Source organism: Fusarium tjaetaba (assembly GCF_013396195.1).
Source record: "Fusarium tjaetaba strain NRRL 66243 chromosome Unknown NRRL66243_c0000340, whole genome shotgun sequence".
NCBI classification, from domain to species: Eukaryota; Fungi; Ascomycota; class Sordariomycetes; order Hypocreales; family Nectriaceae; genus Fusarium; species Fusarium tjaetaba.
In genome coordinates, this window is record NW_023501536.1 from 1 (window position 1) to 15,924 (window position 15,924).

Genomic DNA, 15,924 nt, shown 5'->3' on the forward strand with positions numbered 1-15,924 from the left:
ATATAATACTATTATACCTACCTAGCTTTATTATTAATTATATATAATAATTCTAAAGCTAAGGCTAAGAGTCTAGGCAGTAACTGCAGAGTAGAAAGGTGGACAGCAGATACTGCGCTGAATGCTTTATGACTTCTTTTCGACGACACAGGGCATGCCACTGACGCTTGGCTCATGGTATTGATCGAAGATTGCCTGGTGGATGATCCAGAGAAAAGACTCGCTCAACTTGAGATGCTTCGAGAGCATGAAGTGGAAGTTCTGATCCGCCACGAAACAGCTACAGCTCATATGAAAGTACTGTACCAATGCAAGAGTCGGGAAAAAAGACAGAGGGAAACGGAGCCACGCTTCAAGGCTGCGGCCAAGGCCTTGACGATTACTTGGGAAGAGCACATCGAGCCTCTGGGTCCCCAGAACGCCGTTACTTTGACCTCATTGAGGTGTGTGTCGTGCCAACAAGGACTATCGTTACTCAGACCTCCAGGCGGAAACACATGGTCAGGTACGTAGAAACTACGTTAAAGAAAGTCCTTAAGCTATAGACGAGCTTCTGAGGCTAAAAGGAGGCCAAAAAGAACAAGAGAGTATGACGGTGTAGGATAGAAAGTGAGTGGGTGGACGGAGAGCTAGACGGCGAGGCCAGTATTACTTTATCAGTGACACTAGAACAGACCGTCGGGAAGTGGTGACGTGAATAATCATAGAAATACACATCGAGAGACTGTAAGTGATAAACCTGTCAATTGATGCCCTAATGTTGACCAGAGTAAGACCATACTGTGTCAGCACTTCGAAGATCAAAGTAAGACGCTATTTCCCTTAATCGTGCCTGCGAGTCTTGAGCATCAAATATATTAAGAAGATCAACAATCTTCTTGACTCTATCGTCGTTGCTTTTGGCTCCGATGAACTTCTCGTAATCCCTTTCAAATACATCTGTTTCGGACGGTGGCACATGATCGGCTTCATCAACTCCTAAAGCCTTATACGAATTACGTACTTCTTCGAAGAGTTGCCATTATCAAGGGTAGGAAAAGTTGTCTCTGGGGACTCGGCTGCCCTTGAATGTTATAACGCGATCGGTACTCACGCCAACCATAGCGATATGGCTAAAATCAGCTCTGTGTGTGACAACGGGTTCAAGAGAGTACTTGGAGAGCTTGTCAGCTGGGAAACACATATTAGTAGTTCACATGCCAAACAAACAAGTCCACCGATTGGAAGAAGTTCGAGTAGGAAAGGTGCCCTACTCGTCTATCAATAACTTTGGCCTAGGCGATCCGATCAATACTCACGGGGGGCACTGTCAACAAAAGTAGCGGTAATGGTAGTCACTTCCTCGGGACCATTTGGACAAGGAGGCTTGTAGGAGAATGTGTATGGACATGTTTAGCTAGAGGTCAATTACCTGGCTTTGAAGAAGTAATGGCCTTTCTGTGTGAGTGTTGTTACTTTGAGCTCATCTTGAGTCTATGAATCGTCTTATCATTTTCCGCTTGAGGAGCCTGGCAATGAATGCGCATATGCATGGTCTTAACACAGTGCCTTAATTGACTGGCTTAACTACTAGCTATTCACACCAAGCCCGATCTTCTCAAAGAACGCAGTGCTAAAGCCATGGTCTGCGAGTTAGTTCTAGATAAACGACGACTTCGCACTATTGGCTAGGGTATTACGACATGAACTGCTGATACTTTAACATATATATATACACTCTCTAAAGAAGAAGTTAAAGAAATAATGTAGTGGCTACAGAGTAGAAGCCCTGCGGATTTAAGCCTTGACCGGGGAAGCGGATGTCAGATGCTAGTTAGTGGAGTAGCAGAGTCCAAGCTTGGATGCTCCTCCTGCCCGACGAATTCCCTGCCACGATGCGTCGTCTAACTTTTTGTCACTCCACTAATTCCACCATTAGATCGCATGAACAGCCATCTCATAATAAACTCACACTCATCGCAGGCTCTCACCAAAGAACTTCTTATCGCTTAAAGCAGAGTCAGCGTCAGATGGGAATATGAAGCGAAGTCATTACGCCTGTGACCAATGTCGGAGGTCCAAACGAGCTTGTGATGCACCACCTCTTCTTGGCCCTGCATCTTCAAGATGCAGCAGCAGTTCCATGACAGTTGGAGAGCGGCTCGGTAAGTCAACCGGCGCGACTGAGCCGCTCCCTTGAGCCTCTGATGAGCTGGGCTAATTGTAGTTAATTGAGGTAGCCTCTGGGACTTGCCATGAGCCTTGCTCTTATTGTACCAAGACAAGGAAGACGTGTACTATGAACTGGGCTTGGTCGCAAATACAGGCAGCGACTTCATTAGATGCTTCAGGCCATGGACCGAATGTTCCGGTCAAGAGACAAAGGAGTGAAGCGACTCATACACCACACCAGGCAACACCAGCTTTTGAGAACCAAGATCCTATATCTGCGGCTTCACGCGTCAATGGCTCATCACGGCCACAGTCTCATGATCCAAATCGACTCACTCAGGGCGCGCGCTTACCCAACCACCAAAGAGCAGCTCAACAACCAACCTCAAGCTCAAACCACGGCACAGCATTTCAAACACCTCTCACTCATAATAATACATCAAGTCTCAGTAATTACAACACCATAACTGGCCAATTCTCGCCCAGTTACCCTCAAACCACTTATTCACAACCGAATGACTCACGTCTCTCAATCCAGTCACAGCTCAATGCTTGGTCAACTACTCCCCCATCGAACTCATCAAGATCTTACAGTCACTTGTCTACACCGTCAATTGGAGAGGACACCGCCAGTGAGGATGATGCGACAAGGTTCAAGCGTCGGCGCACATCGCCAATCTGGACTGACCGTCGCAAGAACTCATTATCGCCATTCTCAGTTGACCAGACAATGATGACGAGAACCAACAACCAATTCATATCTACAAATCTCCTACAAATATACCATGACGTTCTCGAACACAACCTTTCATGCTGGCTCACAGAGGTCACATGCCCCTACAGAGCTCCAGGTTATGTCACATCGGGGAGCTATGCCCCTACAGAATGGGGATCCTCATGGTCAAACCGCATATATCGTCGCACCATCAACCTCGACCATGCAATTCAGACAGCCAAACTCACTCGGCTAACGCGGACCGAAGACCAAGGCGCCACTAAGGCATTTCACCTTGCTATTATGGCATTTGCAACGCAATGGGCTCAAGGCAGCCGACGCCAACAACAGCGCTACTCTGATGAGGATGAGAGGCCAGAGGATATTCTCAACGATATCAATGAGGAGTTTGATCGAAACATTCAACGGAATATCTGGGAACAAGCAAAAAGAGCCCTGCAAGAAGTTTCAGACGTCGAATCATATCGTGTGGCGACCGCGGAGCTAATACTCGGTCTAACGCAAAAGCCATGGACCCGTGATGATGAGTCAATGGCCCCAAAGAACCCCAGTACATTAATCAGTGCTTCTCCAAAGGTTGACTTAAAGGCCCTGAACGCTGAGCTGGGCGAAATCATATCACGGGATGGCCTCCCGGTCTTTATGGAGAGAGCCGCACGAAAGATGCATGCTCTCAAGTTCCGATTCGATTCGGGCCGCCGTGGTGTCACTGGACCTCTAACCAGCCCAAAGAACAACGATCTGTTGTCCATGATGAACCCTGAAGATCGTGGCACAGTTGGACTGCTGTACTGGCTTGCAGTTATGCTTGATACTGTTTCATCGTCTATGAGCGAGCGTCCGGTTGTTGTTGCTGATGCAGACAGTCAGCATGACGATGCAGATGAAGACCTTGACTCAACGACAAACGGAAGGTGGAACGTACCTTTGTTCATTCAAGACAGTCTAGAGCAACCTCACATGTATCATACAGTACACTGGCCTTGCTCTTATGAATCAGCAGCTGAAGCCGTCACTAAATCCGCACCCGTCAAGGTCCTCCTCTTCCGGCATGTCTCTTATCTGCAAAACATTCTAAGAAGAGGTGGTCGCGGTGAGAAAGTCGAAGAAACAATTAAAAACACAACCTCGCTATATCGATATTGGAATATGACACACGGCGCGTTCTTCAAGGAGCTCCTTCACGACTATGAATCAGTGCCAGCTCGTCTTCAGAGCTGGTTTGTCTGTATCTCAGCACATTGGAACCTCGGTGCTCTCATGCTCGCTGATCTTATAGAGTATGTCGATGAAAACGAGCTAGGAGAAGCAACAGCGTCTCAAGGCAGATTAGCGAGCAAGATGGTCACAAGAATACGTGAAGCGAGTGCACGAGAACTATCCGATCTGGCAAAAGTATCAACGCCAAGTCACAACCTACCAAACATGACAGGGCCTCAGATGTCACATTTCCACCATGCAGTAAACGAAGCAACTATTCTGACAGAGCCTTGGACTATCATCCTCATCAGGGCGTTTGCCAAGGCGGCTATGATACTAATACACGAAGCGAACGATTTCCTGGAGTTTGGGCTGACTACACCAGCGAACACAGGTCATGACTTTCAGGAGAGTATGCGTCGTGCACAAGATTGTGTTAAGGGGTTGTGGATATTAGGCAAGAAGTCTGATATGGCGAGGAGGTCTGCAGATACCCTGGTTTCAGCGATGAAGAAGTTGAAAGTGTAATGATGTTATATAGACATACATGACATCCGAGAACTTCACAAAAACACTTGGACAATATTTGTTTTGCTTTTTTTGTTTTCGTGTTAGCCTATGCCTGCTTTGATGGATGCGTATCATCGCCAGGTTCAGTTCGCTTTCGTGTAGCCAAGACCAGTGACTACCACTTAGTAACTTAGGCATACGAGCAATCATCGCACCGCTGATGCCCACAGTCGGGACAAGTCCGATTCATAAGTATTCTCTGCGGTCCGTAATTGCAGTTGCAGCATACCCACTGGCTAATTCCTCTCCTACTTCCTCCTGCATAACTGCTTATGTCTAGTGAGCGATTGTCGAGCGAGTCTTCAGAGGTATCAGATTGTCCGCCCAGCTCTGGAAGCTCCTCCTTCTCAGCCTGCTCTTGCACCGCAATGTCGCTTGTTTCGAGGGCTGTGTCTTGAGTGGATGGTTGTCCTCCTTCGTATATACTTCGTTCGATTCCTCCTTCTACCGTATTCTGTGGTATTGCAAAGAGGGCCAACGCTCTTTGATGCCTGCCAACATGGCTTTGATATGTTTCTATGTCCTGTAAAGGCTTCTTACACAGAGGACATGTTGTCTTAACAGGAACCTCTGTTTTGTCCACGGTACTGAGCTGTACTAAATCCTCGATCTCAGAAATATGCTTTTGATCAATGTGCTTTCGACATAGATGCTCTCTGCATCCATTTCTTGAAGTGAATCTCAGGTTACATCCGAAAGGACAAGCATAGATTCTCCAATGTTCATCGAGCACGTGGATTATCCAATCCCTTTGGCGAGCATATTGATGTTGAGGTTTGGAACAGTTGGCTTCCAGGCAGATGTATGGTCGCAGATCACTGTAAACATGTGTTCTTGGAATAGTCAGCTCATATCTGCATAAGGGATGTATCCAAAGTCGCTTACTTCCAATCTTTCGTTGAAGATGCTCTTACCATCTGCCGACATAAAGGGCATCGGAATGGTCTCCCATCCGTGGCTCTCTGGGGCAAGGGAGGAATTTGGTGGGCTCCCAATTCTTCAGGGGCTATGGATGATGTTTCAGAAGAATCCTCATCCAAGATTCCCTTCTGCTCGCTTCCCTGGTAGGTCAAGTCTTCTAGATCAAGCTGACTGGTGAGAGCCTCCAGTGTTGGCTCATCTGCTAGTGGGCCTTTTGAGTTGTGAGTGCTCTGCTCCGTCGATTCCTGATCCTGAAATAGCTTTCGCCTGGCTGAGATGGCCTTCCCAAGACGCTTTGCTATTACCTCGTCCACCCCGGGGTACTTCCAGAGAACGTGCTGAACATCAAAGGGCTCAGATGGGGGTGTCTCATCCGTGGTTCTGATATCAGCCAATGGTTCTCTCAATGCTGTACCAAGATACGAGAGATTGTCAATAGCATCAGCCACATGGGCCATAATCTGCTCCATCTCTGTCTCTGGAGATTTTCCTAGTGATGCCGTCTCATCATCTGATTGTGAATCCTCTTCGTCGTCAACCTGATCCCAAGGTATTTGATCCCCGACTGTGATTGCATGGGCATCTTCCAGTAATCTCCTGATATGGCTCAGAAGCCGGATAACTTGGAGCTTGACACGTTTATTATTATGTAATTGTTGCTCAAGTGAATCTGCTCCGGAATTTCTCTTCCATCGAGTGAATTGACTCTGCAAGTTCTTGACTCTGACATATTCATCATATTCAGTAGTATCAGCGGTAGTTAGGTATCTGAATTGTTCTTCTAGGCGTTCAAACTCTTTGCCACAGTCTTCTGCGAGTTGGTCAATGTTGTTAGACATTTTGGGGACTTACCGCCATAGAAGCTTTCGTGTTGTAGAGACATGAGTCCATGCTGACAAGTGGGAGAGACTCGGGCTCAAGCGCTTCTACACTGCCAATGTGCAAATATGCCACCTCGCAATATGCATGCACATTGCTATTGGACTCTCGACCCCTCATTTGTACCCAACTCGTTCATACCCAAAGAACCATCTCTAGCCTCTAAAGTTCTCTTCAAAATATAAGGTCAACACACAGATCAAACGCTCTCGACCGGAATCATGTCTGGGCTTGAAATAGCAGGCCTTATTCTGGGGGCAATGCCAGTTGCCATTGAGGCACTCAAGTCAGGGAGCCAAGGAATAGCGATACTCCGACGAAGCCGCAGGTACGAGAATGAACTGGAGAGGCTGGTTAATAAGCTCGAGAATGAACGCGTGAGGCTTCAAGACGTGTCTGAGAAAGTTCTTATAGATCTTGTGCCTCACTCGCGAATAGAGGAGCTGATCCAAAATCCTGATGGCATGTTCAACGATGACCCCGAACTTAGAGCCAAACTTCGAAGGCGATTGTGGAAAGGTTTTGATCTCTTCGATCAGACCTTGAAAGATATCAATGTCACCATGAACGAGGCCATAAACCGTATTAGTGTCCAGATCCAAGATGAGTCCAACATCAGAAGATCACTTCGACACTCGTTCCTTGACGACTTATTATCTCGGATCAATGAAGGGGTTTCGATTCTCGAGCAGCTCGTGGACAGGAGCATACAACTCGAGCCGGATAGGAACAGCCGTTTCCAGGGCAAATTCCTATGTTTCGTACGCAATTTAGCATGCCAGCTCTCTTGTGCGTTACAAGCCAGCTTTCATTGCACTTGCGGACACCAAATCTGTTTACAGCTCGAGAGACGATCCCCAGACATGGTCCCTGGCGATACAGGAGATGATGCTGTCAAATACATCGGGTTTCACCTTGCTCTCTCGTATAAAGGGCCTTCTACAAAGCCTGGCATTATCTCGGGTCGGGTTACGATGTGGTCAGAGGTGTTTGCCAAACCGAGCCCGCTATCTCCTCCAGAAGCCTTGGCTATTACTATTCAGCCAAAGCTAAAAGATCACCTGAAGGCTTCTAAGGGAAACAACAGTCCAATCTACAGCCAATACCTTGCTTCACCCATGAATGGCTCGGCCAAGCTCCAGGCCGACTCTGTCGAGCTTAAGTCAGTGGTCAACCACCCGCAACGTTCTACTAGAACCGTGGATCTATGTCAGAGTATCACACGGCCCATTGAACCTGGCACCAAGACATCATATGGTATGATCTTCGATGCATCAACCCCAGAAACGTATACATACCATGTATCCTCAGTCATCCTCAGCAAATACCGAACACAGTGTGGTAGGACTGTAACATCCTTGAAGGAAGTTATCGGCCAGAACCGGCGATACATGATTCTCTCAGAACAAGACAGACTCAAACTAGCCGCGGTTATATCTTCGAATCTTCTTCAACTTCATGGAAGTCCATGGATGCCGAAAGTCATCCGCAGCCAAGATATCTACTTGATCCAAAGCGATAATGACCCCATTTGCGATCGCTTTTTTGTCAAGCAGACTCTGCCAAACAAAGCCGGTCCTTTTATCGAAAATAACACGGAGTTGAGTTCCATGAGGAACCAGGCATTGTTTTATCTGGGTGTACTTTTGATCGAGTTGGCCTTTGGCAAATCATTTGAGCTGCTGCGAAGTGAACGGGACAGGTCAAGTACCGGTTCTCAATTCTTCACAGACTACAGAACCGCGAAACGTTTGGTAGATCAAGTCAAGAGCTTCATAGGGCCAAGTTACGGAAGTGCAGTGTCAAGGTGTATTGATGGAGAGTTCCACGGACGAGGAGTAGGTCTTGAAGATCAAGATCTTTCTCACGATGTATACGCTGGAGTCGTGGCGCTGCTGGAGAAGGAATTGGAAGGCTGACAACTATCTCATAAAGTCAAAGACTATGTAAACAAGATTGAGCACCTGTAGTCAGCATGTTCATCTGAAGCAAATTGAAGGTGGCTGTACAGGGTAGGGTAATTGGTATGTATGAGAGATGAGAGTGACCAGCTCGATACTTGACAAAAACAAGGCACATACTCTCAAATGCATAAAAAAGTTGTGAATGACGAATCAAGACTGAGTCAGTCTCTGTCTCTGGCTGAGCTGAGAAAGTGAGCAATGTCTCGAGTTTCTTTGACTGATCGACCAGGATGAGCCCCCTTGACCCATAATTGCTTTTTCCTACCTTCGATCAAGGTCAACAACACATCCTTGTGGTAAATCTCGCACGAGTCTCAGATCCTGCACTCGTTGAATCAATTACTCACCTCAACTGACACGATACATCTCACTTTTTTGCTTCTACAGGTATTCTACAGGGGTTGTCCTCGGCCGAACACTCGGCATGTCTCCTCTCTCTCTGTCTCTGTCACTGTCTCTATGCAGATCTCTCGCCCTTGTTCACCTGGTCCTCCTAATCTGCCTAGCACGACCATATCATGGAAACCCGTATCCACGGAACTGGCTGAGTGATAGTGATAGCTGAGACACAGGCTAACTATCATAATGACAACTGATCAAGGGGGTATATCCCGACATTCAGGTCGTCAACTGAGACTGCATCTGTGGATCCCTCCCTTCTGCCGACGAGAACTATCTAGCCTCATGTTTCTTCTACCGTACTCTCAGTGAAAAAAGAAACCTCCTACACTACTTGAGAGTACGAATGTTTCGGGCCAAGATAAAAGTAAAGGCTTGGAAGGAGTTGAGGCGAGGTTTGAGAAAAGAAGCCACTCAACCCTTTTGGCGCCGGACCCGTCCACTGCTAAGCCTTGCTAATACCCTCTCAGGCATGCTCGTGCCCATGTCGAGCTGAAGTTGAAGGCTATCTCCAAGACTAGGGATCTTTTTGTGACGCTGATGACAAGTTGACATGCCGATACTCACGACATCCCCAAAAGCAAAGAGGCATCCCACCGATCAGCTATCACATATCGTCCTCATCACAGTCGGTATGGGATAGTTCTCTGATTGACGATCAAATGACGATTAACCCATGGCAACTTGGGAATTCCTGTGAAACTTGATCACTGACATAGTCACTGCAGAGATAGTTACAAGCCTTGTAGACTCCTGCATCGCTCAAGTTGCTGGCAGACACATGCAAGAGTTCTCTCCACGTAACAACAACGTTCCATCCCTTGCTCATCTCATGTATGTTTCCAGAAAGACAGTATTTGAATCAAAGACAAGATCTTCCCATTCCTTAACGCCAGTTCGTCAAGCCCTGGCGCGTGGCAAACAGAGGCCGAAAAGCGACGGGTCTCAGAACGTCTCCCCAACTGTCTTGAGATCCCCTTTACTGACAATCTCAGCACAGTATTGCTCGATAATCACTTTCACATAGTTTCTTCTCAAACTGTAAGCTTGGCATGAGCACAGTAGATACAGCTTAGTTCCTCTCGCGGGATCACGGTCCGTCGCCGAACATCAAGCTCTTGTCTCACTCCACTGACCACTGACGACCTGGGGGAGCTTCCGATAGGGCGGAGCCAGTAAGCGACAAGTGAAAAGGGATGCAAGTAATATAGGTCGTATAATTCCACCACCCATTGCTACAGAAGGGAACAAGTAACAGCTATTCGTTGGTATGCAGGAGCTCAAGCAACCCGATATTGCTCCACCAGGACCATGATGACGAGGACTTGGCTAGTGATGCCAGACAAAAAGCATCTACTGAAACTAGACCACGGGTCAACAAGTTACCGTCGTAGAAAGGCTTCAACCCTCGTTGCTTTTTCCTCTGTTCCAAAAGCAAAGTAATACAAGCTCCTCTCAAATGCGTCATCACGGCACGAATCATCAGCTGCAGACCATTAGCTCCAGACCACAATATGAGACAAAGTATGTCTACAAACCTCGGCATATAGCTTCCTTAGCCAATTGAACGGCAACACCACCTCGAGCTGCGAGCTGCGCAGCAGCTTCGATAGTCTTGTCCAATACTTGCCCATCCTTAAACATGTCGCAGACCAGCCCACAAGACAAAGCTTCTTCACTCGAGATCGGCGTTCCAAGCAGGATGGCTTTCATGGCCTGAGTTGAGTTAGTGGACAAAGTCAGTCTCGGCGCCTCATCTCGAGCACGTGTATCATAAAGCTTACTCTGAACTTGCCCAAGGCAGACGTGAGCCGTTGAGTGCCTCCCGCTCCGGGGATGAGACCGAGATTCACCTCGGGGAGCACAAACTTTGCACGTGGCGATGCATAGATCAAGTCACACTGGTGCATGTTAGTTACTGCTATTGGTCGTTGTGTGGGAGTCTCACCATCATGGCAAGCTCAAAACCACCTCCAAGCTATCACGAGTTGTCAGTTGTAGGCACTATCATAAAGTGTTGAAGGGATCATACTGCAGGGCCATCTACTGCTGCTAGAACAGGCTTCCTCACAGCAGCCATACCATGGCACAGATCTTCCAGGTAACGACAAGATCTGGCTGCTTCTGCATCCATCGTCGATATCTCCTTGATATCGGCACCGGCTGTCAAGCAGATCAACAAACTGCCAAGAAAACGTGGTTCGGAACTTAACTCACCCGAGAAGCAAGAGCCGCGTCCAGTTACGACAATGACTTGAGTCTTTGAGTCAGCCGACATTCGAGAGAGAGCTCCAAGAAACTCAGTGATCATGACTTTTGAGAGTGCATTGCGCTTCTCTGGGCGGTTGAGTGTGATCACTGACACCCCTGGTGCGTGCGCGGGAGAGTCAACAATGATGAGACTGGCATCTGACATGATGAATGATGACGTTGGGACTTGAAAGAAGAGATGATCAGATGGAGATTAGAGCTGTAAGCTGGTTGATAGTGTCAGGAAGTGACAGACAGGTCTTCAACCCTGATTAGTTGGGTATCTTTTATGCCAAAAGGACGCGCCATCAACTCCTCAAGTTGAGTCGTGTTGGCAGCTCAATCATCAAAGACACTCTTGGCACAACCAAAAAGCCACAGGCCATGTATATCTTCACGGCATCTTCACACGCCCCGAATTGCAGGGCGGGAATGGATCTCCAAGACATGTCCGTCATAATCGTTAGCCCTGGACAAGGGTTCACTACCACTTAAGATTGACTGACAGGTTCCGGTTTCCAGGGTGTGGTCGAGTGTACCGCGACTAAGATCCAGCCCATCGGAATCAGGCAAGGTAGTATTGAAGGAATACCCCAGAAGCCGGTTCCTCGATGTGAAAAGCGATTTATCGGTACCTGAATTGCGGACCCTTGTCCGGATCCCCCCTTGGCGTCCACATGTCTCATCGCCCGTCACATTCCTCTCTTGGCCGGGCTGCCCCGTCCCACATTCTTCCGTACCCCGGGGCCGGCTCCGTATAACCAAGACCCCCGGGCGGGTGTGAGAGGAATGCAGAAGCAATTATGACAATCTGGTTCCGCCGTCCCCTCCGTGGGCGTGAGTTCGAACCCAAGTTGCTGTGGAAATCAGGGCAACCTCCATATCTCGCGACGACGTCAAACCCCCCCATGGGGATATGTCAAGGGACGATTGATTGACCAAAGACCGATAGTGATGAGTATGGACATCTCAGAAGACAAAAATGAAACATCCTTTCCAGGGCGGGTGCTACCTTTGCCACGCCGTTGAAACTATATAAGCCCGTCCGTTGTTATCTAAGGGTCAACTCAACGGTCAACAACAGACACCAACAATCCCCATTGTCTCTTCCTACCTTATTTCACTCTCTAAGGTGCCCTCTTCACAATGGTCGTCATCAGCCCGCTGCAGGGACATTCCCTGCACGAGTCAGCTCTCCAGCTTGGCCAAGGAGACTGTGTCGAGCCTCCATTTCCAACAGTCACTTCAGCATTCTATTACCATGCAACAACTTCCCCAGATACTATAGCCCTTCGTGATCTCTCGGGATCACTGAAAGAGCTAACATATGGGCAACTTGCAAAACGAGCCCAAGAGTTAGCTGCACAGCTCATTGCTCAAGGTGTCTGTCCTGACTCGCGGGTCCCCCTTGTTGCTAAAAGGGGACTGGACATGATCATTGGTATATGGGCAATCCTTTCATGCGGAGCTCAATATGTTCCTCTCGATGGAGGTGTCGTTCCTGATAAAACTATTCGTCGAGTTCTTGAGCAGGCCGGCGGTGGCGTCGTCCTTTGTCTGACTTCAACAAAGCACCGAGTCACCTCCCAACATCCCAACCAGACTGTGGTTGTTATTGACGAAACAAAAACAAGCCCTGTCGAAGAAGACATTCATATCGATCTCGCAACTCCAGATTCCGGCTGTTACGTGATATATACATCAGGTAAGTCAACGCAGAGCTCAATGTCTCAGAGTGCACTTCTCACAGGGAGATAGGAACAACAGGAGAGCCGAAGGGCGTCGACATCACACATAGAAATGTCGCCAATCTTGTGTGCCTGGCCCCTGGGAACCTGGGGGTAGAATCTGGCACTTGCGTTGGCTCCGTCCTCAACATAAGTTTTGACATGGGTGAGTTTCTCGTATCCAAGATGTTTCCAATTCTGACCCAACTCAGCGGCATGGGAAGTCTTTGTCTGTCTATGCAATGGAGGAACACTCGTTCTCCGAGGTTCCAATTGGGAGCCAACTCTCCAGCAGGTTCGTTACGGCAACATCACTCGATTGCCAGGCTCCGACTTACACGGAAATAGATTGATGTCCTCATCTGCACGCCAACAATCCTCTCCAAATACCATCCTACACAATATCCTAGGATAAAAACAGTGGCCACAGCCGGCGAACCAACTACAAGAAGGTGAGTACTCAACTGAGCATAGCTTCCGACAGTAACTGACCAGCGTAGTCTTGCCGATTTGTGGGCAAGTCACGGCACGTATTGGAATTGCTGCGGCCCTACCGAAACAACGATCGTGAATACCATGCATCAACATGTCGTTGGACAAGAATTGTCAATCGGCCGACCGACTCCCAATAACAGAGTATATATCCTCAACGGTCTAGGTGAACCTGTGCCGATGGGTGCCACGGGAGTGATGTGGGCAGGCGGCCGTGGAGTTTCCAGAGGCTATATCGGCCTTGATGAAAAGACGGCAGAAAGATACAAGCCAGATCCATTTGCCAATGACGGGTAAGGTATCTCACTTGCTTAGATTGTGCCAGAGCTGACAGTCCAGATCAACGATATACAATACTGGCGACCTTTGTCGCTGGAGAACCGATGGTTCAGTCGAGATTCTCGGCCGAGTCGACGATCAAGTCAAAGTAAAGGTACATTGAAAGTCCCTTGATACATTCGCCATGATCTGACCTCAATTCAGGGTTTCCGCGTGGAGCTAGACGGCATCTCAGCATCCCTGGCTTCGGCCCCAGGCGTGTCTCGGGCGGCAGCGCTGCTGATCGACGGAGAGATACATGGGTTTACCACCCCGCGCCGATGCGATGCAACCACCACCATCAAGCATGTACAGCAACACCAGCCCTACTATGCTGTTCCTACACACCTCCACCTCCTCGATGAATTACCCTCAACACCAAATGGCAAAGTCGACAAGGGACAACTCAAGGCCTTGGCCTTGGCGAAGCAGAGTGTTGCAACGCAACCATACGAGAAAGAGGAAGTCCAGGACAACCATCTCGAACTCAAGTCGCAATCATCCATGTCCTCTCTGTCGACTCTGACCGAGAAGATTGATCTTGAGCGCGGTCTGCCTGATAAGACGCTGGCACGACCCCTCAGAGGTCTAAGACATAGGATCTTCATCGCCTACCGCACCCTGTTCAGTCTCATAGGAGTACTAAACTTGGCAGCATTAATCTGCGTAGTCGCTCTGCAGCTCAAGGCAGAATGGCTTGGTATCATCACTGCCATCAACCTTGTGATCGCAGTACTTGTACGACAAGACGCTGTGATCAACATCCTCTATACCATCTTCTGCTCAGTACCAAAGCATTTGCCGCTCGGAATCAGGAAACGCTGTGCCAAGATATATCACCTGGGTGGTGTGCACTCAGGTGCGGGAGTCTGTGCCACGGCCTGGCTGGTTATCTCGACGGTACGTGGAACAATCTGCAATGCAGGTTTCTGCGAGGGTCACGCGATTGGTTCCTTGGCAACACAGGTCGTATCGTGGGTTCTATGCGGGCTGCTATGTTCCATGGTGGCTACTGCATGGCCCTCTTTCCGGAAGCAGTACCACAACTTCTTTGAGCGTTTCCATCGTTTTGCCGGTTGGACATCATTGGGTCTATTTTGGGCTCGGACAATTCTGGCGATCAACGACTCCCGGCCTCAACACCAAGGACTAGGGATCGCCGCCGTTAAGACTCCAGACTTCTGGCTCTTGGTGGTGGCCACACTCAGCATTGCCTCTTCTTGGTTTTTCCTGCGCAAGGTTCCAGTCGAGGCCGAAGTGCTTTCTGATCATGCAGTCCGCCTGCATTTCGACTATACCGTTCCCGTGAATGGTACTTTCACCCGCTTATCACGACGACCCTTGATCGAATGGCACTCTTTTGCAACCATCCCCAACCTGCAGCCTAATCAACATGCTAAAGGTTACTCGTTGGTTGTCTCCAATGCCGGCGACTGGACTCGTTCTTGTATACAAAACCCTCCCAGCTCCATCTGGGTACGTGGTGTGCCAACATGTGGTGTGATGCGTATCGCAACGCTCTTCAACAGAATCGTCGTTATCGCCACAGGATCCGGGATTGGACCGCTACTAGGCCACATTGTCCATCAGACATGCCCTACACAGCTGATTTGGTCTACATCACGACCAGAAGAGTCGTTCGGCAAAGAGCTTGTTGGCCAGGTTCGAGACGCTATTCCGGACGCGGTGATCTGGAATACGAAGACTCAAGGCCGACCAGACCTTGTGCGAATGGGCTATAACCTAGCCAAGAGCTTCGACGCCGAAGCTGTGATAATAATAGCCAACGAGAAGATCACCAAAAAGGTCGTGTACGGCCTGGAGACGCGCGGCGTGCCAGCGTATGGTGCCATCTGGGACAGCTAAGCTGTCCAACCATACATTCTCTTTTCACCAACATATTTCCTTGAACATGTTTCTCCAACTTTGTACACTCTCATACCTTGTCTTTCCTATTGGTCTTTTTTGAGCGTCTGACTAGACCGCATATTGAATCCCAGTCCATTGTTTCTGGAGTTGTCGTTTCTTTCAATCTCTTTCTTGGTTCAAGTTGTATGCGATATTGTGTTTATTTCTCTCATGATGTATAAGTTTATTGGCAAGCTCAAAAGCTGAAGAAGGAAGGGTGACATCATGGTGCTTGAAGATTAGATATGCAAGTATGCAGTAAAACGGTGCATCGACCTAGCTTTACCCAAAATGGCAATTTTAAGATCTACGTAATTGGCTCTTTGCTCAACAACTTCAAGATTTGCCGTGTCAAGAACCATGTTGTCTTTGCGAAGGATAGCTACGACTGCAGTCCCGGCGGTAGGGC

General features: G+C 48.5%; 5 protein-coding genes across 5 annotated transcripts; 3 read left to right on the forward strand and 2 right to left on the reverse strand.

Annotated features, from left to right (window-relative positions):
* Window positions 1-2,278: 2,278 nt before the first annotated feature.
* FTJAE_12499 (regulatory alcR) lies at window positions 2,279-4,615 on the forward strand (the record flags this gene model as incomplete). The annotated part of the gene is made up of 1 exon (XM_037345550.1): window positions 2,279-4,615. The coding sequence occupies one exon, from the start codon at window positions 2,279-2,281 to the stop codon at window positions 4,613-4,615; it is 2,337 nt and encodes a 778-aa protein (XP_037200450.1).
* Window positions 4,616-4,803: 188 nt separating this feature from the next.
* FTJAE_12500 (uncharacterized protein) lies at window positions 4,804-6,417 on the reverse strand (the record flags this gene model as incomplete). Its single annotated transcript, XM_037345553.1, has 3 exons — window positions 4,804-4,856; window positions 4,910-5,490; window positions 5,543-6,417. The coding sequence occupies 3 exons, from the start codon at window positions 6,415-6,417 to the stop codon at window positions 4,804-4,806; spliced, it is 1,509 nt and encodes a 502-aa protein (XP_037200451.1).
* A 261-nt stretch (window positions 6,418-6,678) lies between these two features.
* FTJAE_12501 (uncharacterized protein) lies at window positions 6,679-8,376 on the forward strand (the record flags this gene model as incomplete). Its single annotated transcript, XM_037345554.1, has 1 exon — window positions 6,679-8,376. One exon carries the CDS (start codon window positions 6,679-6,681, stop codon window positions 8,374-8,376), a length of 1,698 nt encoding a protein of 565 aa, XP_037200452.1.
* Window positions 8,377-10,202: 1,826 nt separating this feature from the next.
* Window positions 10,203-11,236, reverse strand: FTJAE_12502 (enoyl hydratase; the record flags this gene model as incomplete). Its single annotated transcript, XM_037345555.1, has 6 exons — window positions 10,203-10,306; window positions 10,359-10,536; window positions 10,605-10,721; window positions 10,769-10,798; window positions 10,853-10,983; window positions 11,038-11,236. The coding sequence occupies 6 exons, from the start codon at window positions 11,234-11,236 to the stop codon at window positions 10,203-10,205; spliced, it is 759 nt and encodes a 252-aa protein (XP_037200453.1).
* A 980-nt stretch (window positions 11,237-12,216) lies between these two features.
* Window positions 12,217-15,473, forward strand: FTJAE_12503 (non-ribosomal peptide synthetase; the record flags this gene model as incomplete). The annotated part of the gene is made up of 7 exons (XM_037345556.1): window positions 12,217-12,775; window positions 12,829-12,963; window positions 13,010-13,092; window positions 13,146-13,249; window positions 13,298-13,582; window positions 13,629-13,722; window positions 13,773-15,473. 7 exons carry the CDS (start codon window positions 12,217-12,219, stop codon window positions 15,471-15,473), a joined length of 2,961 nt encoding a protein of 986 aa, XP_037200454.1.
* Window positions 15,474-15,924: the final 451 nt, after the last annotated feature.